Source organism: Syngnathus acus, chromosome 14 (genome assembly GCF_901709675.1).
Source record: "Syngnathus acus chromosome 14, fSynAcu1.2, whole genome shotgun sequence".
In the NCBI taxonomy this organism is placed as follows: domain Eukaryota; kingdom Metazoa; phylum Chordata; class Actinopteri; order Syngnathiformes; family Syngnathidae; genus Syngnathus; species Syngnathus acus.
Window position 1 is genome coordinate 3,578,144 of NC_051099.1, and position 24,175 is coordinate 3,602,318.

Sequence of the window (24,175 nt, forward strand, 5' to 3'; positions counted from 1 at the left end):
ACATAGCAGCACAAACGAAAATGTTTGCTGCACAAACCAGCACAAACGAAACAGACTATTTTGCTTAAATTTTGCGTGAGGTGGGGGGCCAGCTTCACGCAAGTGCAGCACCGGAAACCTGCGTGAAGCTGCCCCCCCCACCCCACGCAAAATTTAAGCAAAATAGTCTGTTCCGGTGCTGCTTGTGTTTGTGTACGTTGCTGCTCCGCCGCGCTGTTGCTTGGTCGTCCTGTACGAACGAGTGAGCGAGCGTACGAACGACGGACCTAAAACATGGCCGCGTCGTCCAGCGACGACGTGAGGAAGGAGCTGACCTGCGCCATTTGCCTGGACTTTTTCAAAGACCCGGTCATTCTCAAGTGCGGACACAATTTCTGCCGTGTCTGCATCTCCATGCACTGGGACCAAAATGGCTTCGACTACAGCTACCAGTGCCCGCAGTGTCGAACGGTAAATGCTTTGGTTTTTAATTGGCGTGGTAAATCGGCTGTTAGGTCGTTGCGTCGAGCTTTGAATTTTGTATCCGTGCTCTCTACCATGTGCTAGCTGGCGTTCTTTAAAGCTAGCATCATCAAAGAGATTCCTTCCTTTGTTACGTGTTTTTGTTTTTTGGGAGGGGGGGGGGGGCAACTTCATTCATACAATTCCCCAAGTAGATAATCAAACATTTGTTGCACTTCTTCTAAATGTTCCCTTCAGGTGTTCACCAAGAGGACTTTCACTAAGAACTACCTGGTACAGAACCTAGTAGCCAAGATGGACAGCTTGGATTGCTTGGGTTCGAACCCAAGTCAGAGCCCTGCCAAGGTGAAAGACGAGTGCGAGCTGCACGGCGAGGAGCTCAGGTTGTTCTGCCACGAGGACAACAAGCGCATCTGCATGGCGTGTTGTGAGTCACGCGCGCACAGGTGAAATGTTACCCCACAGACGCGGGACTGAAATCTTGGTCACGGGAAGCTTGATGACCATTTTGTATTTTAGGTATCACAAGATTTGTCCAGTCTCAGAGGTTGTGGATAATTTGAAGGTACATTTTCCTCTATTTTCGAGTGATGTAATCTCTACAGTCCGTTATTTTGTGATGCCTTTTTTTTTTTTTTGTTGAAGTCAACTTTTTTTGTTTTAGGGGGAGTTGAGAAAGCGTCTGAGGGATCTCAACATTTACAAGGCGGACTGCGTCAAAGTCATGACCACCGACGAGCGCACCAAAAACGACATCAGGGTACGCCACGCCGAGCGTCTTCTCCGTGTGTCGGCGTTGAAACGTGTCCGCGTGCATCCTTCAGATGAAGAAGCAGCGCCTGAAGGAGAAGGTGGAGGCGGACGTGGGTGCTCTGGTTCAGTTCCTGCTGGACGAGCGTGACACGCTGCTGGACAACCTGGACGCCGAGGAGGCGGCGGCCGTGGCGTCGGTGGACGACAATCTGGAGAGCATCGGCGCTCAGGCGGCCGACGCGACGAAGCACATCGCCGACATCAACCAGCTCCTCAACGGCGACGGCGGCTTCCAGGTCAGCTCCGCTCGCATTCGCTCGTGCGCGCCACGTTACATTTTTAACATCAAGTGCTTTTGTGTCCGTCTGCCTTCAGAGCCTGGTGGACACCTTCAATAAGTAAGTTTTTCCCATCTACCTTCTCCACCATCCTCCCGTTTTCTGACATGCTCACCATGTTGGATTTATTGTCATTGTGCGGGTGTACGTCAGAGCGTTGCACCAAACGTACGACGAGGCGAAGCCTGCCGACAGTCCCGCCGAGTTCCCCGACTTCCCTGGACCTTTCCAGCTCATCATGTGGAAGAAGATGATGCACGTTCTGCACACCAGTAAGTCACGGCACTCGACACCCCCCCCCCAAACCGGTTTCCATTTGTGACGAAAGCCCGTCCTGCACGCCCAGTGCCCCAGAACCTGACGCTGGACCCGGACACGGCGCACCCCAACCTCCTGATCTCGGACTTCGACACCAAGGTGGAGGAGCTGCGCAATCGCGGGCAGGAGCCCGACCTGCCGGTGCGCTTCACGCGCTTTTGCGGCGTGCTGGCCACGGCCCAGTACTCCGGCGGGCAGCACTACTGGGAAGTGGACGTGCGCGACAAGGGCGTGTGGTACCTGGGCGTCACCACCGAGGGCAGCAACCGCAAGGGCTTCGTCAGCCTCACGCCCTCGGCCGGCTACTGGAGCCTGTGCCTGCAGGACCGGCTCTACGCCAACGGGGAGGACGGCCGTGTCCCCGTGGCCGACTACTGGAACTCGCCGCGCGTAGGCGTCTACCTGGACTACGACCGCGGGCGCCTCAGTTTCTACGACGCCGTCACCATGAAGCGCCTCTACATGTTCGACACCTGCTTCGTAGAGCCCGTCTATCCCTTCTTCAGCCCCGGCAAGAACGACCCGGGCAGCCGCCTCTGCATCTGCCACTACTACTGACCAACGGCCGCCGCCGGCATCCCGATCTCAAACGGCAAAGACCACTTTGATGTGGACCCGACTTAACGGGTCGCACGCTTTAATGTGAAAATCTTTGAATACTTAACATTTCCCATTTCATTGTGACTTTTTAAACAAACTCATTTTCACATTTGATTTGTTTTTTACAAAGTATTACCACTAAGCCAGTATCTTTTTTTGTCAATTTATGATGTGCCATTTTTCCCCTTAGTTTTTTTTTTTCTTACACATTAGATTTTCCCCCAAAGCCACATTGAGTTTTGTCAATTTATGATGTGCTATTTTTCCCTTAGTTTTTTTTTTTTTAACATTCGATTTTTCCCACATTGAGTGCTCACACAATGAGTCATTTTTGTTACTTTTAAAGGTCCAAATGTGTGTGTGTGTGTGTGTATAAATGCTATTTTACTTGAAGTGTGCTTTTTTCCAGTTGCCTCCGTGCAATATAACGTGCAACATATACTGTGATGATCTCTGTTGTAAGTTAACGTTACGGACTCAACAGGATTAAAGAAATGAAAGAAAAACATGTTTTTCCTCCATATTTCCATCCATCCATTACAATCAAGCTTTATTGGTCAGGATCGGCAAAACGCAAACTTGAGGAATAATACTAAGGGAATAATACAGCGATGCTTATAACAATATTATGATAACGTAAAAAAAAAAAAAACGTGAGCGTATTGATTTAACAGCAAAATTATATAAAATATTCAACTAAAATATATTTAGTTCAATATTATATTAAGTTAAATAAAACAAAGGGACTTCCGGTCCGCCAGGAGGCGCCCGCCCAAATTAACGTAGCGTAGAAGAAGAATCGGAAGCGGAAGAGTTCCAAAATGTCTGCACCCAAAAGCATCCCCAAAGATGCTCAGGTAATTCCGTTTTTTACCAACCATTTATTTGCATTCACACGACGGTGTTTAATCCATTGAAGTTGTTGAATCTTTCTGAGGCGTAGCTCGCTGGATGGCTCGGCCGCAACTTGCGTGCGTTAGCATGCCCGCTGATAACAATAGATAGCGTCTCCTCAGCACAGCCAATGCTAACTTAAAGGCTAAAGTACAAACGGTACTAGTTGTTATCACTACTTGGTTGAATAATAGGAGGCTAGGTAACGTTATGTTCGTCTAACTAATTCAGATTTCGCGCTACAAGTATATATCGACGTTTTAAGGTCTCATTGACGTGCTAGTAAACGTATTCACCGCGCTAAACTTAGTGTAGAAAATTAATAGGCCGTATTTTAAGGTGTATTTTATATACGATTTTTTATTTATTTAAAGGTGATGTGTAAAATTATTTTAAAAAATCAAAAGAGTACACGTGATAAAAACGAACAAAAATATATATTTTTTCTTTACGGTGACGTCTAAAATGATTTGTTTAGGTGCATGAAAAAAGATGGAGAAAAGTTATCAAATGATTAACAGTTGTAAAGCGCACAAACTATTTTTGAGGTGAACAGTGTATGTCGCTGGTACTGTACAATATATATATATTTTAAGTTGACTTCTAAATCCAACTGCATATTTTTTTGGGAGGGAGGAGTCAAACTGTTTTTGGTTTCAGCTGCTGTTTGTAACAAAGTGTCAAATATCTTTACCCCTCCAGGTAATGATGCAGATCCTGAAGGACATGGGGGTCACAGAGTACGAGCCCCGCGTCATCAACCAGATGTTGGAATTCACTTACAGTAAGTTGCCGCCACTGCAGAAAGATGATGCTAGCCCCACCTTGGTCACGCTTCCTGCTCTTCTTAGGATACGTGACGAGCATTATTGAGGATGCGAAGATCTACGCCACGCACGCCAAGAAGTCCACTGTGGATGCTGACGACATTAAATTGGCCATTCAGTGCCGCATGGACCAGTCGTTTACATCGCCGCCACCCAGAGATGTGAGAAATCGTTTGTGTATTTAGATGTCTGCATGATTGCTGAGGGCATTTTGCGTGTCCGTTAGTTCCTGCTGGAGGTAGCCAGACAGAAGAACCAGACACCGCTGCCCCTCATCAAACCGTACACAGGCCCCCGCCTGCCACCGGACCGCTACTGCCTGACTGCCCCCAACTATCGCCTCAAATTCCTCCCCAAGAAGGTTGGGTCGGCCGGCAGGATATCGGCACCCCGCCTCAGCACCGTCTCCGGCCGACCGGCCACACCCACTCTAGGTGAGTCCTCGCCTACGCCTCCACGATGGAGCGTCCTATTTTTTTGGAATGTGTTGTGAGCGATTAACTGAATTGGGACGTGAAATGACTCAACAGAGTAAAACACCTTTTGTATTTTGCATATTCCTGGTTGGGCATGTGTTTGGATGGGTGGGGCTAGTACTGACCAGATGCCTCTTTGTAGGAAACGCGTCAGTTCAGCCGGTGGGCGGGGCCAAGATCGGAACGCCCGTGTCGCTGACGGGTCAAAGGTTTGCCGTGCAGATCCAGCCTCCCTCGCAGAGCGGCGGCACTAAAAGTGGTAAGACGGCACCGATCGGTGCTATGTTCCGGACAACTCACGGATCGTCCTTTCCCCGCAGCGTCGCACGGCACGCCCGCCACCTCCAGCGTGCTCATCAACTCGTCTCTGATGGGCTCCAAGAACATCCTCATCACCACCAACATGGGGGCTCAGAGCGCCGGCAGCGAGTCACTCAAAAGGAAACACCCGGACGACTACGACGCCGTGTGACGACACGCGCAACACATGTTGCCTCACATGTAGGATGCAAGGACACACACAGAAGGACTCTATTTTTCACACTCTCGCTCACGACATCACAGTAACCCGCCACCCCAATACAACCTTTTTAACTCATTAATGACACAATGAGGTTTTTTTTTTTTCACCTTTAATCCTAAAAACAATTTCAAATAAAAAAAGAAACCGTGAATGATTATGACCAAGCATTAAAGTCACTTCCTGTTTGTGGCAAAAAGTTAGCGCACACGTTGACATATCACACGCGTCGCAAAAAAGTTAGCGCACATGCACGACTAAAACGACCACAACGACCAATCACGGCACTGCAAAGAACATGCTCCGCCTCTTTCCCTTCGGGGGCGTGGCCAACCACTGCACAGAGCCAAAAGATCAAAAGCAAACAACACAAAGAAAAAGCTGAAGTGTTTTTTCCCCCCCTATGATGAGCTTGATGCCACAGGAAACACTTCTTACTGGCTGAATGGGATAATGGCACTCAAGAAATTTTGGGACTCTTAGAATGGGGAAAAAGGCCGAGACAGGAACCGAGGCAGAGAACGCCGCCGGACGCTCAGGATTGGGGCGGGGGAATGTTGAAAGTGAGGTGGACGGTAGGCGACGCCCCCCTGCGGGTATCAACAATTCTGTACAAGATACCATCCTTACCGCATGATTGGAAAAAAAACATTAAACATTCAAAAGGATTTCAAAACAAAAGCAACGTAGCTTCCTTTTTTTTTGTTTGTTTACGTCCTTCGGAGGATAGCGTTAAGCTTCTTTGAGTAGCGCAGCAAGCCGAGGTTTGAATTGGCAAAAATGGAAAGTCCGTTCAAACATTTATCTTTAAAGGAAAAAAAAAAATAAAAATTTGGGCAAACAACAGCAAATGAGGATTGCGAAGCGCCTCGCGTTTTCAATGCACCTTGCTATTTTTGGTCCAAGATCAGTTTGGGCGCAATATGCCAAGATCCAAAACCTCGATTTACTGTCGTATGCAAAGAATCGCAACAAGCCGATTGGCGAGAAGCCCGTTTGAAAATCCTTCAATCAAATAAAATGCGAAGATGGCGGTGACGCGGCACAACACAGAGGCGACGCCCAAATTTGGTGCCGTCCGTCCGTCCGCCGGGAATGTTAACCTGTGTATGCGTGCGTGTGTGCGTTGTACATGTGCGGAGGCGCGCAGGTGGGCGGCTCGCTCCTAGCAGTCCTCATCTTTGTCGTCCACCACGCCTTTGAGACGCAGCCGGGCGAAGTCCTCGAAAACAAAGTCGTCGTCCTGGGAGACGCTGCTGAGGACAGTCGACTCTTAGGCTTAGGCGGCCACGCGCGCGGGCGACATCTCGACAGGTACTCACTTGGTGTCGAACTCGATCAGGTTGGTGTCGATGGGCGGGTCCGACTCTGGCGCGGCTGACATGCAGGTTAGGGCGCAGGTTAGCGCATTTGCTCAGTTGGCGCAGGGGCGGCGCACGCGCACTCACCTGACTGCGGACGCGACACGGGGGGGTCGGCCGGTTTCGGGTGCATGAGGATGAACGGCAGTTCCACCGACACGTCGCTGTGGAGTCAGGAGGGACATTTGGGACCGCTCGTCACACACGCTTAAGTGACTCCTTCAGTCACACACACAGATACACTACCCGCCACGTGAGACCACCAGCTTGACTTTGACCCTGTAGGATACCAGAATGCCCAGAACCTCCTTGTTGGTCACATCCTTGACGCTGAAATACATGCACACACACGTGTCAGCGACAAGTGACGCGTACGTGCGTGTGAGCGGGTGTGCACGTTACATGGTGGAGGAGGCCAGGTTGGTGTCTTCATGTTTGAGCTTCCCGTCCAGCGCCAGGCCTCGCTTCTCGCGGTTCTTGTCCAGGGTCGGCGTCAGCGTGTACACTTTGCAGAAGGTGGAGCTCGACGACACCTGGTCGCTAACACACGCAACACACGCGTGTTCGCTCTAACCCATGCTCCAATTTGCCGTGCTGTTTTTTTTTTTTTTTTTTTTTTGCACACGTGTACTTACTCGGCTTCCAGCTGCGCCACGGGACATTTGTATTGCGCCGTGCTGAACAAACAGATGTCGGCGTACTGACGCACTGCGGGGACAAGGACACACACACGCGGGGTCAAGGGAGAGCCCACTACAAATCAGTTCATATTTGTGCAATTTCAAATCCCGTCTCGTTTTTAGATCAATAAGACGCTTTTCTGTATGCGGTGCATTGAGGAAAAATACGAATCAATTAGACAAATAGTGGCAGCCCGAAAAGAAGATATGAGCGGAAAGGTATCACCGGTCTTTGACGAGATGCAGATTTTGGAGGCTGACCTGAGATCTTGATCCTCTTGACCGTCTTGGTGGAGTTGTTGGTCACGTGGACGTTGACGCTGATGGGCTCGCCGTGGTAGTACAGCTGTCACACGCAAAGTCGTCACTCGACGTGCCTCGGCCGCGCGCACGTGGGCGTGTGGTGTACCTCCTTGTCCAGCGACGCCTCCAAGTGCAGCGACCTGTCCGACATCAAGAAGCTGCGAGTGGTCTCCACCATGGGCTGAGGTCCCGCCTTCTCCGGAGCGTACTGCACCTTGCGGATCACCAGACGCACAGAGTTCCTGGCGAGGAAGAGGGGAGCGTCGGAGGAGGGAGAGCGAGGCCTGCTAGGCTCACAACGGCGTCACAGAGTCAGTGAGTTGAGCACCGGCCGCTCACCTCTTTTGGATCTTCTCCTCCATGTTCTTGGCACAGAATGCTCGGATCTCAAAGTCCACGCCGCACGCCTGCGAGAGCGCACACAAGTCACAGCCACTTCGGTTCAATCAAGATGGTAAGAAAGCAAACGTGCCTGTGCCGGCTGAACTGAAATAATACTTATTCTATTTTTCATTTTTTATCCATACAGGGGACGCCTCCAATGCCCCGCCCCACTTTGGATGTCACTCAATTTGCCTTCAACCTCGAGTTTACCTTGCCGGTGTCTTCAGGTCCAGGCTGCAGCGTGACGGAACATGGAAGATTTTGAGGGATCTGCAACACACACACACACATATACACATTTTAGTGTTGCCTTCTCACACACACTCACAAACTCTCTCACTTACACTTCAATGACACCTTCACACACGCACACAAACCCTCTCATACACACACGGTAACTACATATAAAGGTGGGTGAGGAAAACAAAGTTTGTATTGTATGCACACACACACACACGCACGCACAACATGTTGCAGCTTGTCATTGACGCACCATGTCACCAAGCCAACCACTCACGTGAGCATGCACATGAAGACCCAGCCAGTGAAGTCCCCATGTGTGTGTGTGTGTGTGTGTACTCACAGTAAAGTAGAAAGGGTGGGCGTGCTGGCCCAACTTCTTGAGGAGCCGCTCCTGCAGTCGACTGTTGGCTTTGCGCTCATCGGGGACGGGCGGGAAGGCCTGAAACAGGAAGTGACATCACGTGAGCGCGGCTCGCCGGCCGACAAGCGCGGCCGCTTGGCGGCTACCTGGAAGGTGGAGATGTACAGATCCTTGCGGAAGGACAGACCCAACACGTCCAAGTCCTCGCGGCCATAACGGAAGGCGCAAGTCAGCGTGACGAAGACTTAAAAAAAAAAGATCAAGAGCAGGAAGTGTGAGCCAGCAGATATGAGGAAGAACTAGAAAATGCCTACCTTTCCGGTCCTTCAGGTACTCGGGATCCACCAAGATGACGCCGTCTGTCCACACGGAGACAAATTGGTCACAACAGCGGCGACGAGCGAGGGTCCCAAGTGCGACGCGGGTCACGTGACTCACCGACTGGATCCACGTGGTCTAGGTGGTCCACGAAGTCCCGCTTGCCCAAGTAGACTGTCACCTGCGTGCAATTGCATTGTTACACTACGGAACCTTCGAGTCACCTCCAAAATGCTTTACAGTACCTTCTAGTCACCTTCCACAGAGTGACTAGAAGCTTACAATCACATTGGAGAACCCTCGAAGGAGCTTATGGCAGCATTCGCCTAATGCCAGCTTTTGTAGACTCACCTTACAGTTTGGACTGGATTTCTTGAAGACTCTAAAAGAAGAGGAGGAAGAAGAATGGGTGAATGGTCATTTGCCAGGAAGCGGCAGACTGAAACAGGAAGTAGCAACTTAAGGTGAGGAGATGTCGCTCTGCTGACTTTGCGCTGTTAGCTAACAGGAAAGATTTTCTGGAAACGGGAAGTCGCTCTTGGACTTTTGTTAGGGGGTGGAGCCAATGCATCCGTGTTGTCACAACGACCAATCATTTCCTTTCTCAAACCAAACAGGAAGTAGCCGCTTGTCAAAGCAGAAGTGTCACAACACATGATTTAGCTTTTTTTTTAACATTATAGCCAACATTTCTTTTTTTAAATACTTTGATTCATAAGTTCAACGTAATAAATGATCTGGGGCACGGTGTGCACGACACATGATGGATGACACAGCGGGTGGAGCAGGTGAATTTATTCCACCGAGACTTCCAAACAAATATTAAGAGTAAACACGCCGCCGGGTGTTTCTCTTAATATCGTTTCAAGCGTCTTTCTCCCCATCGTATGTCTTGTTTTGGTCGGTGTGAAAATGCACCACACGTACGCCAACAGGACAGACAAACAAACAAGCAGGCAAGGAAGGGGCGGCTCAGGCTATATGAATTAATTTCTGTTCTGCTTCATTTGACCAAGCTTGCTCAAAATGACAGATGTTCAACATCCCCCCTGGGAATTTGCTTCACTTCCGAAAAGCACCATCCATTTGTGTTTCATGACACCTGTTGTGGCCCTTCCCTACCTTGCAATGGCAGGTAGGGGTGGGGCTACCTGAGTGGTCGCACCTGTGCTCTTAAATTGCCCTCTGTGCTCATTCATTCTCTTGGCTCGACCCCACCAGGTAACACTTTTGGGTTTTTGTCTTCATTTTTTGTTCCACTTATCTTTGATTTGCACCCACGCAGTCATTCGCATTCATGCCCTGCACACACCACTGATCCTTACTCATACTTTCATTGCTTATATATATTTTGTATTGAATTATTATTGTTTGTAAAATAAACCGTATTGATTGGCCGGAACCCTTTGCGTCATTTCCCCACAGTTAGATTTGATTGTGTTGTGACTTGCCGTCGAGGCAGTCTTGTTACACACTGCAAAACGAACACATTAAATCAGAAATGCAACCCACGCGACGGAAAGTCAGGATGTGTTTTCCGAGTGTAGCAGAGACGCAGCTGAGGCTAGCAGCTAGTCCGCTAGCTAACCCCACCCTGCTGCGCTTGCTGCGCCGCCCGACAGCGAGCTTACCGATCCCTGCACAGAAAACGCCACCGACGATCGCTTCGGTATTCAAAGACGACGAACACACGAAGATCACCGTCGCGGCATCACGAACACTCACTCGGGCCAATGGCGTGATGCTAATTAGCCCGTAGCGGCTAGCCCGCTAGCTCACCTCGTACTCGCCTTGTCGCCCATCTCCGCGGCCAGCGGACGTCAAGAAGGACCGGAAGAGACGAGCCCGGACTCGGTCGCTTACGTCGTTTGGCTCTAACGGATATTGGCCCCTTTTCTTTTGTCAGTAGTATGCCAGCGGGCGGCGTTCAACCTTCCATCCGCCTCGGCGAACCGCTAAGCGGGTATGCTAATTTTATTTAGCGCCGCCTCAGTTTGCTGCTACTTCCGCGAGGGCTGCTGCGCTGTTTGCTTCGCTCGCTTGCCGATGTCGTTTGCGCGCGCGCGTGCCCTCCCCTACGTTTTTCGTGCGTGCCGCGGTTGCAGATGATCGTTGTCAAACGCAGCGCACGCGCACGACATCAACACGAATTGGCGTGCGTGTGCCTTAGCATTGGTGTGCCAAGTAGGGGAACCAAATAGAGTGGTGCATAGAGATGCGACTCTAATTTGTTTCGTCATATCCCAAAACACTCCAATTATTTTCGCCATTGAAATCGATGGAAATGCAATTGTTTCCTTCTAGTCCCCACTAAAATTTCATATGAAAGAAAACAAGTTAAACTCCTTCCGTCCCTTATTTTGCTGATTTCTCAAAACATAAAATCGCATTGTGTGTCTGGTGTTGCGGAACGGTGTGTCGTTTCAGCTCGTGTGCAATGTAGTGTTGAGTTTTGCAGTATTATGTTGTGTACTAGTGCAATGAGGAGTGTGTATCGTTGTGAGTACTTGTGTGTACAATGCATTTGTGTGTATTGCTTGTCAGGTGTGTAAGAGATTTGTAATGGCGTGTTGAGAACTGTGTGTAGCAAAAACTGTGTGCACTGCAATACACTATTTTAGTGTTCTTGGAATGGCAGTACAGGCAGAAAGAAAAACTATATTGTATGTATAGTGAGTAATGTAGTCTTGCATGGTGTAGCGTATTTTTATTAGCTTTTAAAAAGTCAACATACAAATCCTATGCAATATGATGAATTAAAAAAAAAAAAGGGATGTCTTCGCAGAAAGGGTTCCGCCCGCTGCCTTCACCTCAGATGCGGATGGCGTACGAGTCAGAGTGCGTGACGTAGCGCACCCAGCGCTGGGCGGGTCCGCGATGTTGCGCGGGCGCTAGCCGCAGGAAGCGCACGTGGAGGCCGCTGGCTGTCACTTTGGGCAGCTCGAAGGTCATACCCACCGGACCGACCTCCATTGTGGAGGCGGAGCTTAGGCCGGGAATGTCCAGCTAAGTGAAAACCAATAATATTGAATGTGGCAATATGCACATAATAAAGAGAGATCTTATCTTTTTGGGAAAAACAAAAGTGACACTCGATCGCGCAGAAGCTCTCTTTTGCGAACCTTGAAGCTGGCCGACAGCTGCGTCCCCCCGGGAAAGCGCGGAATCTTCCAGATGACGGCTCGTTTGTGCGGCTGCAGCTCGGCGCTCTGATCGGGACTGCTGAGCTCCTGCGACAAACTGACAGAATCATCATTTGTCAATCAAATAAGTGTCCTCAAATGTTTGGACTCATTCAAATTGGAACAAATTTGCTTACCTGATGCAGCCTTTGGGTACGCGGACGCTGGCGCTCACGTTGACCGCCGAGCTGCACGCACACAACCCAGTGATGTCATCACAACAAGCAACGTGTTTTTGTGTATTTGTGTTTGACCTTTTGGGTGGCAAGTTGCAGCGTAGCTTGAAGAACATCAGCAGCCTGCGAAGCAAACAACAGGAAGTGGCCGTCAGCGCCTAACCGCTGACTTCCTGTCTGTCGTCCCTCGACACGGGAGGGCCGCATCCTACATGTGCCTTTTTCCGTTACTTCTGTCGATGAGCTTTGCTTTTTGCCGTTGACAGCCTTTTTTGTAATTGTCGTTTTTTTTTTTTTTTTAATTTGTATTGACAAAAGATTTAGGCAACACTTGAGATCTTTAGAGTGACAGTTAAAGCTAACCTCAAAATGACTTGAGAGTTGCTTTAGTCAATTGTTTACCTTCCTGCGTTGTCTTTCTCAATGGTGGGAAAGAGTCGGAAGGGCGGGGCTAAGGGCAGACGGTCGGCCAGTCGGTACTGCATGACGCTTTGCTTCACAGAGGGTCAAAGGTCAACACGGTGAGACGTGTCACGCTAGTGTGGGCAGACCTCACCTCTCCCTGGCTGGGGCTGAGTCGTAGGATGCGGTGGGCCTCAAAGTCGTCCAGTCGGACCGCCGGGTGGAAGGCGCACTCGTCCACGCGGACCGCCCCGCCGTAACCTGGTCGGGGAAAAGCCGTTGACGCACTTCCTCTTTGCTCGGCGCAAATGTGTCAAAGGGCGGCGGGCGAGCTGACCTGCAAGATGCGAGCTGCCCACGCTGAGGTCCTCGTTGAGGCCGATGCGAATCTCTGCTCCAGAGCAATGTGACATTAGTGAACCCCCCCAAGGGACTTGGCGATCACCGAGGTTTTTGCCATTCTCTCGTAATCTGTCGCCCCACTCACCCGAGCAGCCAGGTAGGAAACACTTGACCTTGACCTCGCCCTCCACCTCCGCCTTCATCGACATGCCCTACACACAGCACACATGCTCAGTACGCGCACGCTCGGTCGGCCCTGACTCCGTGGCGCTCTCCACTCACATTGGAGCTCATTATGACAGACATCCTTTCTACGATATCCACAAAGATCTCGCTTTTCCCTCCCTAGATGTGCAGAAGTAGGGATCTAATCAAATCTTGCATTTTCTAAACCTGTTTTGAAGGCAGTACCTGCAAAGGCCTGGTGGCAGCAGAACTGGGTGCCACTTTGCTCTGCTGCGTGTCGGCTCCAAACTGCGGTGGGACAAGAATGACGAGAACATGGAGGCAAGGAGGGGGGGGGGGGTGTTGATGCACGCATGAGCGACCACGCACCAGCCCCACATTGGCGAGGTCCAACAAGCTGAAGGGTCGTGACGACTGCGCCTCCGTCTGGATGAAGTTCTTCAGGACGTCACAGGATGTGGACTGCACATAGCCGTAATCCTGCATGCACGTGGAATATCGGCAGATGAATAAACTGCATTTACTTTATGTATATGACTCACCAGCATTTCATCCAGAAGTTCGTAGATGAGCGCGAAGTTCATCTGCACCGTCTTCTCCGACAGAGCGCCACAGTAATCTTTGATGAGAGCAGCCAACCTGCCAACGGACGCACACCTTCATTCCCTCTGCGCGCATGCTGCCGGTTGCCATGGCCATGCACTGCACCTGTTGAGGAAATCGATGACGGCGAAGGGAGAGGAGTCTGCTGCGGTGGTGGTGGCGACCAGGTACAGTCCTCCCTGCCACACGTGCACGAAGTGGATGTTTCTGTGCGTCTGTGGACATTAGACAAGATTGCATAGTCCCCACCAATGTCGTGAACATGTGCAAAGACAGGTTACCATGACAACAGGAGGTTGGTCTCCAGTCAATGCTGTCACTTTGTCATAAAAAAGGCCGACGGCATCACTCCCGATCTCTCCTCGGACTGAGGGGTGGGGGCGGAGTCAAGGCGACAAGTGGGCAGGGAGAAACCGACAGTTTATTCAGCGACGAGCTCGGTTGCAGAGCAGATGGAAGGCGTTTGGAAAATGTTCATGTTCGCTGAGAGCCAGAAAACTCCAATGTGGAGTTCAGATCAAAAATAAATAGTCAGAAAGGAACCCCTAATGAACTCAAAGTTTTTCTAATCACAGTTTGTTTCTTTTCTTTCAGTTAACAGAGATAGTACCGACCTAGCTCCAAGGTGATGAAGAGGCTGACACTAGGTCAGTTGTGGACAAAAGTGCAAAGCAATAGATGCCATGAAAGTTGTTCAACAAAATGACCCCCCCAAAAAAATTAATATGTCCACTGGCTTGAAGGATACAATCTTTATAGACGAGGCGGTCGCCTTTGGATGACAAGATGAAGACCTGCGAGATCATTCTGCAGCCGAAACACACTCACCTCCACAAAACTAAACACACCCAAACAAAGATTAACATCACAACACTAGTGATAATTACGTCCATTTACGCCTGCTTCACTTACCGACTGCGGGCTTGACACACACAAAATGAATGCAAATCAAGGTAATCATTTTACGCTTATCGTGTTTTGAACGAGGCGTCAACAGTCACTTAGGAACATTAAATAAAATATGCGACCAAAACGAACGGTGTTGTTGACATATCGTTTAGAAGAAGTCGACACACCCCACAGCACCATCTAGCGTGCAGGCGGACCCCTGCTTTTATTTTGTACAATTAGTTCAAACGTAAACCCATCTTAAAATTAGCTCTACATTTTTTGTTTTGTTTTTAAATTAACATTTAAATGTACACCTTTACGTGCATAGAATTGAAAAAACAGAATGGTATTAATAGTACAGACCTCCAAACAGCAGGTGGCAGGAGAAGCGAACTTTAACCCGGAAGTCATCTCTGTCTGCGATGCCGAGAACCCCCAACTTCTCTTACAATGAAGTGAGTTTTTTACCATTCGTTTTGTATTCGATCAGATCTACCATACGTGTTTATTATAAGTAAATAGCTTTGTGTGCGTAGTTCGTGTTTGACTGTTTTCCTGTCGCGTTTTATTGGTAGTCGATTAACCGGCTAGCCAGTGGTAGCAGAAAGACGAGCTAGCGAGATAAATCAACAAATAACGAGTTTGTGAGTCACTTTTGAGCATCGCTCACATGTTATTCAATTTGATTGTCTACAAGCCCAGCTGAAATGGTAAAATACTACTTGTACTACCAATAATAATACTAGGACGCAAGCATGGTCGACAAAATGGGCCATGACAGAACCTAGAGGATTAATGTTTGTCTCTTTTTAGTCCACTGACCAAAATAAAGCTGATCAATGAGCTCAATGAGCGGGAAGCTAACCTGGGGATCAATGAGAAGGCTTCTTGGCACAGCGAGTACAAGGACAGCGCCTGGGTATTTATAGGTAAGAAGAGCAAAATGATAAAGTCAATGAACGTCAGCAGCATCTCACTGTCGTCTTGTTCCCTGCAGGAGGTTTCCCGTACGAACTGAGCGAAGGCGACGTCATCTGCGTCTTCTCGCAGTACGTCGTATGCAATCCTGTATTTTTTAGATCCCGCGCCGGCATGTGCTCTGACGGTTTTCTCCCATCAGATATGGTGAGATCGTCAACATCAATCTGGTGCGAGACAAGAAGACGGGCAAATCCAAAGGCTTCTGCTTCCTGTGCTACGAGGACCAGAGGAGCACCATCTTGGCGGTGGACAACTTAAACGGCATCAAGGTGAGCAAATTAAATTTGTAAGTGGAAGGGACCGCTGTCAACTAAATGGGTTGAATCGAGGAGTGACCGAGCCCACTTTGTCAGATCAAAGGTCGCACCATCCGTGTGGACCACGTCCGGGACTATCGCCCGCCCAAAGACCACGAAGACATTGATGACGTGACGCGGCAACTCAGGGAGCAAGGATGCGCTCCCTCCATCAACCACGAACCGCCCTCCTCCCCGTCACCTGAGGAAGTCGTCATCCCAACCAAGAAGAGCAAGAAAGGTGAGCTCATGTCTTTATGTAGGCGTGTGTCTTTCGCGACATGAGCGTCACGACTGCTATTTCCTCTACGTGCAGATAAGAAAGAGAAGAGGAAGGAGAAAAAGAAAAAGAAGAAAGCTAGCCGAGAATCGTCATCATCATCATCATCATCCTCTGCTTCTCCTCCTCCTGTTGCTGCCATTCGAGTGAAAGAGGAGAAGGAGGACAGCGTCTATGACAAGTACAACCACAGGAGGGCGCCAGTCAAGGAGGACAGGGGGAATGGAGAGAAGAGGCGAGGAGACGACGAGAGAAGAAAAGGAAACGAGGAAAAAAGGAGACGAGGAGATGACGAAGAGAGAAGGCGAGGAGACGACGAGAGGAGACGACGAGATGAGGAGAGAAGACGGCGAGACGACGAGAGGTACAGAAGGTGACCGTGGTGGATTTCCGGAATCTTCTCGTTCATTGTACCGACTGTTTGGGCTTATAAATTGTCTCTTTGTTTATTTGATGTTTAAATGATTAAACTTGTGATGACCAAGCACGATTTGTCTTGTTTGGCGACCCCTTTAAAAGCATCCGGCATCATATCATCTATGACATGCGTGCAGTTTCTTTTAGGCCCCGCCCACCCGAGCATCTTCCTGCTCAATTAACTCCCACTCACCTTCGAGGTTATCCTGGAGGAACGAGGTGAGCGTCGCATCTGGGCTACACAAGCTCCACACACTTTTTTTTTTCCAACAATGTAAAATTTGGACCCTGAAAACAAGACAATCAAATGTTTCAACATTGAGATTTTCAAGATGTAAGAAGACTTCTCCACCAGAGGTCGCCAAAGATGAGTTACTTTGCTCCCTCATCCAAGCAAACAGTCCAGCAAGAGATGAAGGCCAACGTGAGTCACGTTACGTGATGTTAGATTTGAGGAACTTGAAGCATATGATGAGAATCACTGATCATTCAAATAAAAAAGAGAGTAAGCAGTTGAAAAGTAAAAGGCTTTTTTTTTTTGCCCAAAAAAAGAGTCAAATAAGCAGTTGAAAGGTAAAATGCGTTGTGTGTGTGTGCGTCCCCAGCGTATCAATCCATTTAACGCTAATCCTTTAATCTGTTTTGCAAAATTTACGATGTAGGATTAATTTGAAGGAGGACGACCCCTTGATGAGGGGGGGGGAGGAAGAGGAGGAATGCGACCTCCTCGTTCATCAGCGACTCGTTCGCTCTCGCAGCAGTACTCATCTTCGTCTCGTCAACCAGGAGGAAGAAAATAAGGATGACGAGGAAGATGGCCAAGAAGTGCGGCTTCTACCTCGTGTTTCTTCTCCTTTTTCTCCCTGGTAAGACAAACTTTTATTTTGCGCAACTTTCTTTTCCTTCGTGTTTTTCTTTTTTTCTTAACGCCAACCCTTCTGGAATTTAGGAGATTTTTCCTCGATTATCTGTAGATGTCATTTGAGAAGATTTAAATATTTCGCATGCGGGAAAGGGGGTCCCTCAAGGATCCATTTCGGGCCACATTTTGTTGCTTATAGTTGAACCAAGAAGTGGATGTCTCGTGGATGATTTTGGCTTTTCTTGTTGTGGGGGATGAAGGGTGACGCACACGCGCGATCCACCTCATGTCCATGTTTGTACATGAAGCTCTAACGACCGGGACTCACTTGTCATATTTTATCTGAAGGTCCTTGAAATGATCACGCTGCCTTGTATGTGCAACAACGCCAGCACAATCAACAAACCACCCGACAATTTTGGAACTCATCCTGATGTCTTACTCTTATGTTGTGACATGTCAGTGCGTCGTGACCTCACTTCCTGTGTGTGCGCAGCGTGCCAGTCGGCGCACGGCCGCTACGCTCACAAACTGCTGCGCGACTTATTAGCCAACTACACCAACGCCTTGCGGCCGGTGGCAGACACGGAGCACGTCATCAACGTGACGCTGCAGGTCACGCTGTCGCAGATCATCGACATGGTGACCGCGGCACGCTCGTACGACAATACCCACTCTGTTCAGGCTGATGTCTAAATGCGTATGGTTCTCCAGGATGAGAGGAACCAGATCCTGACGACCTACCTGTGGGTACGGCAGGTGTGGATGGACGCCTTCCTGGCCTGGAAGAAGGACGACTACGACGGGCTGGACACCATCCGCATCCCGAGCAGCTACGTGTGGCGGCCCGATATCGTCCTGTACAACAGGTCGGTTGGATGAGTTGTTGCAGAGAGCCAAGGGAGGCTGCGCTTGATGAAGAAGATTGCAGAAGAAGAGCCTCTGCTCCAGCACTTTTTAGGCTGCAAAATGCACTGACTCGTCGAGGCGTTCTTTTCTACCGCAGCGCCGATGACGAGTTCTCCAGCTCCATGGAGACCAACGTGGTTCTGAGGCACGACGGTCAGGTGATGTGGGACCAGCCGGCCATCACCAAGAGCTCATGTTCGGTAGATGTGGCCTTCTTCCCCTTCGACGTGCAGCAGTGTCATCTCACGTTCGGCTCCTGGACTCACAACGGCAACCAGATGGACTTGTTCAATGCCTTAGACAGCGCCGACCTGGCGGATTTCATCGCCAACGTGGAGTGGGAGGTAAGCCTGGTTCTGTGAAACTAAAAAAAAGCCTTTTAAATGTAAGGCAGCAGCTCCACTTCTTCCCGGCAGATCCTGGGCATGCCCGCCAAGAAAAACGTGATCCTATACGGGTGCTGCTCGGATCCGTACCCGGACATCACCTTTACCTTGCACCTGAAGCGGAGGTCCTCCTTCTACATCTTCAACCTGCTCCTTCCTTGCATGATGATCTCCTTCCTGGCCCCGCTGGGCTTCTATCTGCCGGCCGACTCCGGAGAGAAGGTCTCGCTGGGGGTCACCGTCCTGCTGGCGCTCACCGTCTTCCAGCTGCTGGTGGCCGAAAGCATGCCGCCGTCCGAGAGCGTCCCGCTCATCGGTGAGTCCGCCCGAAACGCTTTGCCGCCCGCTGCAAGGGCTCACGCCATCTCGCCGTGTTTAATGTGGCAGGAAAGTACTACATCGCCACCATGCTGATGGTGACGGCGTCGACGGCGCTCACCATTTTCATCATGAACATCCACCACTGCGGCCCCGAAGGACGTCCCGTGCCGGCTTGGGCCGAACGCTTCATCCTCAAATACTTGGCCCGCGTGTGTTTCGTGCACGAGGCGGGGGAGGCGGACGAGAACCCGCGGGAGGAATCCGACGGCAGCAAGTGCAACGGGGAGGCGCGCGGGTGCGACAGGAGCGTGCAGAAGGATGACACCTTCGTCGTCCTGGAGGAGAGCGCAGACAGCGGCGATGGCGAGCGGTCGGGAGGCGTGGCGGAGAGCGGGAAGGAGGCGTGCGGCGCGTGCCGACATCAGCGAGGACTGCGCCGCAACGTGGAGTACATCGCCAGCGCCTACCAGGACCAACGCATCGCGCAGGTGCGCGTTGGGGAATGGAGGAAGCTAGCCAAGGTCATGGATCGATTCTTCATGTGGCTCTTCTTTATCATGGTCTTCATCATGAGCGTCCTCATCCTGGGCAAAGCCGTCTGATGCGCACTTCTGACCACTGCCAATTAGTCACGTGACAAATTAAACATGTCCCCCAAATTCCTGATTGTTTTTTCTTTTCACACGTCCATGTCTTGCGTGGTCATGTGCCCTCCATGGTGGCAGATGTTCATGTCTGTGGTCATGTGACCTTCACCGTATCGCGTATGTTGCTTGAATTGGTCCACCATTAAAGAAAAAAGGAGCGCTCGCGCCTCCTGCTGGTGGCCGACGAGTGATCGTGATGTCGTAATTCGGCTTGCTGTTATCTTAACTTTGCAACATTTCACATGTGCTTACTCGTCCACCCCTTGTCTCTCCTGCCTTCTCTGGCATCAAGGTTCAAATTCCATTAGGCTCCTCCTCGATTTCCTCTCCGGCTTGACGGGAACAAGCTGTCTTCATCATAGTCATCCTCACCACCCCCACTACAGTGAGTGTCATTTTTTCTCGTCTTTTCTGGACCGTCCGTGCGGTCTCGTGATAAACTTCTGTGCAACTGCTGCGTGCGGAGTTGAACGCTCCCTTTAACTGCAGAAACGGAATCTCGCTCGCGTAGAAGGTGGAGGAAAAGCGTGCATGATATATTCCACCTGTGATCAGCTGCTTCTTCAAGGGAAGTCCACGTGACATGTGGACACGGTTTGACGTCACACCCCCTTTGTACGCCTCAGCCTGGTTCCGTCCTCTCCGTCATGGAAGCAAAAGTGAGGAGCAGGAGTGTCTTCAGCAGCGTCAAGGTATCACTGAAAGCAACACTTGGAATAATTTCATCCTGTCATGAAAGATGCTTCTGCAGATTTTGAGTCCAATCTTCTAAAATGGCTGACTTCCTGTTGGCTTTCATGCATGAGATTTCTTTTCCCTGCTGTGATGGTTGACGTAATCAAAACTGGTGTCGAGGTCTATGGATCAAAACGTTTTACTTTCTCTTTCCACTCGAGATTCCACATTTCAAGTGAGTGTTTTGGCGCGCAGGTTTTCGTGGCGTGTCACAGCGCGCTGCAGCTCTCGCAGCTCCTGGTGTCGGGCTACATGAAGAGCTCCATCTCCACCATCGAGCGGCGCTACGGTCTCTCCAGTCAGAAGTCGGGGCTGCTGGCCGCCTTCAACGAGGTCGGCGTAACTATTTTGCCGAGCGAAGGTTACAGTCCAGAAAGTGCCAATGAGGACCCTTGTGCGTCTTCCAGGTGGGCAACACGCTGCTGATCGTCTTCGTCAGCTTCCTGGGGAGTCGCGTTCACCGTCCTCGCATGATTGGCTTGGGCGCCCTCTTGGCGTGTTTGGCCTCGCTGCTCATGGCGTTGCCGCACTTCCTTGGCGAGCCGTACCGCGCCGGCGCCGGCCAGACCTACCGTGATGGCCGTGAGTCCTGACCCGTGCGGCGTTAGCGTTCCGGACATTGTGGCAAAAGTACTCGAGTACAGGTACTTGTGTTAACTTGCAGTTACTCGGAACAGTTCCGACCTGTGTCACGTGGAGAGCCTCCTCGCCGCCACGCCATCGTCCAACCGGAGCTGCGTGGAGCAGGAAGGTTCCGCCCACGAGAGCATCTACGCTCTATTGCTATTTGCTCAGCTACTGCTGGGCGTGGCCTCGGCACCACTGCAGGCCTTTTGGCAATCTCCTACATCGATGACCACGCTAGCAAGAAGAATTCGCCTCTCTACCTCGGTTTGCCGCCCGCCCGCCCGCCACCTCAGCGTGATTGCGTTGGATATTCAGGACGGCGTTGTTTGTGTCAGGCATCCTGTTGGCCGTCACCGCCGTCGGCCCCGCCTTCGGCTTTCTGGGCGGAGCCTTCCTGCTGCGCTTCTACGTCGACTTCGACAAGATGTCTGCAGGTATGCATTTTTTTTTATCACACCTCGGCCTACTTTGATGCATTTATACGTCATCCGAGATGCTTTATCTGTAGTTTTATGCTTCTTTGTGTCCTACGCTATAGTCGATGTGGAGTTGGATCGCAGCGACCTGCGCTGGGTGGGCGCCTGGTGGCTCGGCTTCCTGGTGGCATCTTGTCTTCTTTTTGTGGTCGCCCTGCCGTACTTCTTCTTCCCTAGGAACATGCGTCCCGAGGTTAGGTGGACGCTGCTGGCGTGGCACCTTCATCACCTTTGTGTGCTCACGTGACCTTTATTGTGTTCGCGCAGGATGAGTCGGAGGCAGAAGAAAAACGGCAGCCGGATATTTTCCAGGAACTCGGCCTTCTACACTTCCTCAAAAGTCAGCGTCTGCTTCCTGTCTGCAGCTGTCTTGTCTGGTCTGAACGTCATGTGTTTCCTTAAGGCTTTCCCAGCATGTTGTGTCGGACCTTGCGGAGTCTGTCTACCTTCTGGTGGTCCTGGCGCAGGTCAACCTGGGCCGCCATGTTGCCGGCCTCGCCACCTCATGGCCAAGTTCATCGAAAAGCAATTCAGCCAGCCGGCAGACTTCTCCAAGTGATGATGGTGTGTGTGTGTATGTGTGTGTGTTCACGCATACACCAACATGTTTCCTTCCACCGACCGTTATCTTCTTCCAAGGTGGCGTGAGCATCCCTCTGGCCGTGTTGGGAACCATGTTAGGCGGAGTCATAATGCGGCGCTGGACTCTCGGTGTCGGCACCGCCAGCAAGCTCTGCGCTGCCGCCATCTTGCTCAGCCTTTGCTGTGGCTTCCCTCTGATCCTCATGGGCTGCCCAACGCAGAAGGTCGATGGGGTCTTTCCGCCTCGGTAACAACACGGCAAACATAAACCGACATCAGAATCAATGAGACAACCAGGTACAGAACCAAAACGGAATCAAAGTGTGTGTCTGTGTGCGCTTGTCAGAAAGTACCGCAACATCGGGTTTGCAGCTCGACATGTCAGTGTGTCCCGGAATCGTTCCATCCCGTGTGCGGGTCCGACGGTGTTGAGTTTCACGTCTCCGTGCTTGCTGGCTGCGTCGCCATGGAAACAGGACAGCACCAACAAAGTCATGGTAAGGAACATTGCACTCTTGCGGCCTGAGGGGGCGTCGGCGGTGAAAAAATGCCCAATCGTTTTTTCCACGCAGAACTTCACGGAGTGGTGTCGCTGCCGTGGGCGGGGCCAGCGGCAGGGCCACGCCCGGGACGTGCGGCAGCGGGTGCGGCCATCTCCTGTTGCCTTTCGTGGGCCTGATGGCCGCCACCTGTTTCATGGCGTCCTTGTCCCAGACGCCGTCCTTCGTCATCATCCTGAGGTAAGAAGATTCCAGAAGCCAACAAAATGTCCGCTGAGATGGCTGCTAACGCTACGTGCGTGAATAGGACAGTATCAGCGCGTGACAAGTCTTTGGCAGTGGGCATCCAGTACATGCTCTTCAGGGTCCTGGGTGAGTTGGATGAGGTGGTCACATGACCAGGCACGTCCTCACACCTCAATGTTGTTATGGCCTGCGCAGCCTTCATGCCCTGCCCGGTCCTGTACGGCTCCATCATCGACTCCACGTGCGTCCTGTGGGACAGGAAGTGCGGGAAGCAGACTTCCTGTATCTACTACGACTTGGACCGCTTCAGACACAGGCCAGTCTCTTTTCAAAAGACATGTTGGTGAATTTTGCCGTTCTTGCTGAACTTTGAAAAGTTGGAGGTCAAAAGGTCACCAAAGGTCTATTTGACTTCATTTGCCGTTTAAAATACTATTTGACTTGTATGTGCAGGTTTTTGGGTGTCCAGGGGGTGTTCATGTGCGGAGGCCTTCTGTGCTTCTTCTTTACGGCGCTGGTCCTGCACAGGAAGAGGGCGGATCTCGCGAGCCCCGAGGAATCCGATCGGAAGATCTATGAGCTGGTGAACGAGCATGATAAGGAACAGCAAGTCAAGCCGGGACACGCCTGAGGAAGGTCCAAAAGACACGTTCCACACGCAGTTCCACAGACGTCCACCAGAGACATTCGGTAAACCGGGCTATTTCCCGGCACGCTTCAAGCTAGGCAGCTCCCACGCTGCCATTTTGTGTCAGGCGGCCCTTCTGCAAGCAGCCGCCATGTACTTAAAAGTCCGGCAAGTATTTGTGTGAGTGCGTGTGCGTATTTGTGGCTGTTAGTGGATTTGTGTGCTTCGGTGCTTTTTTTTTTTTTATCTACCTACATTGTTAGTGTGTCCATGATTTCAACCCTCAAAATTACTTTCTTTTAGTTTTTCCTTTATTCTTTCTTTCTTTTTGTGTTGTTCCTGAGTTGTTGAATCAGATAAAAGAGAGGAAGTGTTTTCTTAAATATATTTTCCAACACTGGCCCAACCCAAGGATGTGACAATAAATCAAAAACCACATGGTATGTGTGCGCGCACACACACACACACACACACGCAGACACGCACACACACTCCTCATCGACGGGAGGAGAGCAGTGGAAAATGTGTGTAGATGATCTGATCCACATGTGGAGACTTCACCATTTATAAGTGTTGTTTCCACTCAAATATTTTGTATCTTGTCCTACGGGTAGCGCTAGAGGTCAAAGTTGATGAGTAAAAAAAAAATCAAGGGTGTTTAT

At 50.6% G+C, this 24,175-nt stretch overlaps 7 protein-coding genes across 9 annotated transcripts; 5 read left to right on the forward strand and 2 right to left on the reverse strand.

Moving 5' to 3' along the window:
- Nucleotides 1-176: 176 nt before the first annotated feature.
- Nucleotides 177-2,982, forward strand: trim47 (tripartite motif containing 47). The gene is made up of 8 exons (XM_037270720.1): nt 177-450; nt 700-908; nt 982-1,027; nt 1,127-1,222; nt 1,287-1,511; nt 1,591-1,613; nt 1,707-1,825; nt 1,900-2,982. Exons 1-8 carry the CDS (start codon nt 274-276, stop codon nt 2,427-2,429), a joined length of 1,425 nt encoding a protein of 474 aa, XP_037126615.1. The 5' UTR covers nt 177-273; the 3' UTR covers nt 2,430-2,982.
- A 259-nt stretch (nt 2,983-3,241) lies between these two features.
- On the forward strand, nt 3,242-5,804 carry taf9 (TAF9 RNA polymerase II, TATA box binding protein (TBP)-associated factor). The gene is made up of 6 exons (XM_037270737.1): nt 3,242-3,328; nt 4,068-4,149; nt 4,217-4,353; nt 4,419-4,626; nt 4,811-4,927; nt 4,989-5,804. The coding sequence occupies exons 1-6, from the start codon at nt 3,293-3,295 to the stop codon at nt 5,138-5,140; spliced, it is 732 nt and encodes a 243-aa protein (XP_037126632.1). The 5' UTR covers nt 3,242-3,292; the 3' UTR covers nt 5,141-5,804.
- On the reverse strand, nt 5,578-10,922 carry LOC119134193 (arrestin red cell). Of its 2 annotated transcripts, none has more exons than XM_037270726.1 (16): nt 10,618-10,922; nt 9,190-9,220; nt 8,959-9,019; nt 8,835-8,879; nt 8,667-8,764; nt 8,500-8,598; nt 8,127-8,186; nt 7,872-7,939; nt 7,639-7,774; nt 7,491-7,575; nt 7,185-7,257; nt 6,952-7,089; nt 6,796-6,879; nt 6,637-6,713; nt 6,511-6,565; nt 5,578-6,441 (listed from the first exon to the last, which is right to left on the reverse strand). In XM_037270726.1, exons 1-16 carry the CDS (start codon nt 10,638-10,640, stop codon nt 6,354-6,356), a joined length of 1,221 nt encoding a protein of 406 aa, XP_037126621.1. In that variant the 5' UTR covers nt 10,641-10,922; the 3' UTR covers nt 5,578-6,353. The 2 variants fall into 2 exon arrangements, with proteins under 2 accessions (XP_037126621.1, XP_037126620.1); XM_037270725.1 differs by having other exon boundaries at nt 5,578-6,444; nt 10,618-10,920.
- A 606-nt stretch (nt 10,923-11,528) lies between these two features.
- Nucleotides 11,529-14,795, reverse strand: ap4m1 (adaptor related protein complex 4 subunit mu 1). 2 transcript variants are annotated; one of them, XM_037270724.1, is made up of 16 exons: nt 14,642-14,795; nt 14,478-14,567; nt 14,011-14,096; nt 13,835-13,944; nt 13,669-13,765; nt 13,496-13,606; nt 13,352-13,414; nt 13,223-13,285; nt 13,086-13,152; nt 12,936-12,989; nt 12,753-12,859; nt 12,599-12,690; nt 12,275-12,319; nt 12,158-12,208; nt 11,961-12,078; nt 11,650-11,844 (listed from the first exon to the last, which is right to left on the reverse strand). In XM_037270724.1, the coding sequence occupies exons 2-16, from the start codon at nt 14,533-14,535 to the stop codon at nt 11,650-11,652; spliced, it is 1,317 nt and encodes a 438-aa protein (XP_037126619.1). In that variant the 5' UTR covers nt 14,536-14,567; nt 14,642-14,795. The 2 variants fall into 2 exon arrangements, with proteins under 2 accessions (XP_037126618.1, XP_037126619.1); XM_037270723.1 differs by having other exon boundaries at nt 11,529-11,844; nt 12,158-12,319.
- A 149-nt stretch (nt 14,796-14,944) lies between these two features.
- rbmx2 (RNA binding motif protein X-linked 2) lies at nt 14,945-16,664 on the forward strand. Its single transcript, XM_037270732.1, has 6 exons — nt 14,945-15,075; nt 15,434-15,549; nt 15,618-15,669; nt 15,741-15,870; nt 15,955-16,138; nt 16,214-16,664. Exons 1-6 carry the CDS (start codon nt 15,071-15,073, stop codon nt 16,552-16,554), a joined length of 828 nt encoding a protein of 275 aa, XP_037126627.1. The 5' UTR covers nt 14,945-15,070; the 3' UTR covers nt 16,555-16,664.
- Nucleotides 16,665-16,729: 65 nt separating this feature from the next.
- Nucleotides 16,730-19,731, forward strand: LOC119134189 (neuronal acetylcholine receptor subunit alpha-10-like). Its single transcript, XM_037270719.1, has 8 exons — nt 16,730-16,813; nt 16,918-17,018; nt 17,257-17,460; nt 17,953-18,098; nt 18,171-18,325; nt 18,463-18,709; nt 18,782-19,067; nt 19,139-19,731. Exons 3-8 carry the CDS (start codon nt 17,397-17,399, stop codon nt 19,672-19,674), a joined length of 1,434 nt encoding a protein of 477 aa, XP_037126614.1. The 5' UTR covers nt 16,730-16,813; nt 16,918-17,018; nt 17,257-17,396; the 3' UTR covers nt 19,675-19,731.
- A 373-nt stretch (nt 19,732-20,104) lies between these two features.
- On the forward strand, nt 20,105-24,161 carry LOC119134215 (solute carrier organic anion transporter family member 2B1-like). Its single transcript, XM_037270749.1, is given in 17 exon segments — nt 20,105-20,411; nt 20,650-20,787; nt 20,862-21,036; nt 21,119-21,288; nt 21,291-21,345; nt 21,417-21,515; nt 21,620-21,750; nt 21,825-21,897; nt 21,961-21,993; nt 21,996-22,058; nt 22,061-22,112; nt 22,186-22,402; nt 22,507-22,619; nt 22,712-22,879; nt 22,947-23,011; nt 23,081-23,201; nt 23,339-24,161. Coding segments are annotated over 17 exon segments (1,896 nt in total). The 5' UTR covers nt 20,105-20,366; the 3' UTR covers nt 23,517-24,161.
- The last annotated feature ends 14 nt before the right edge of the window (nt 24,162-24,175 follow it).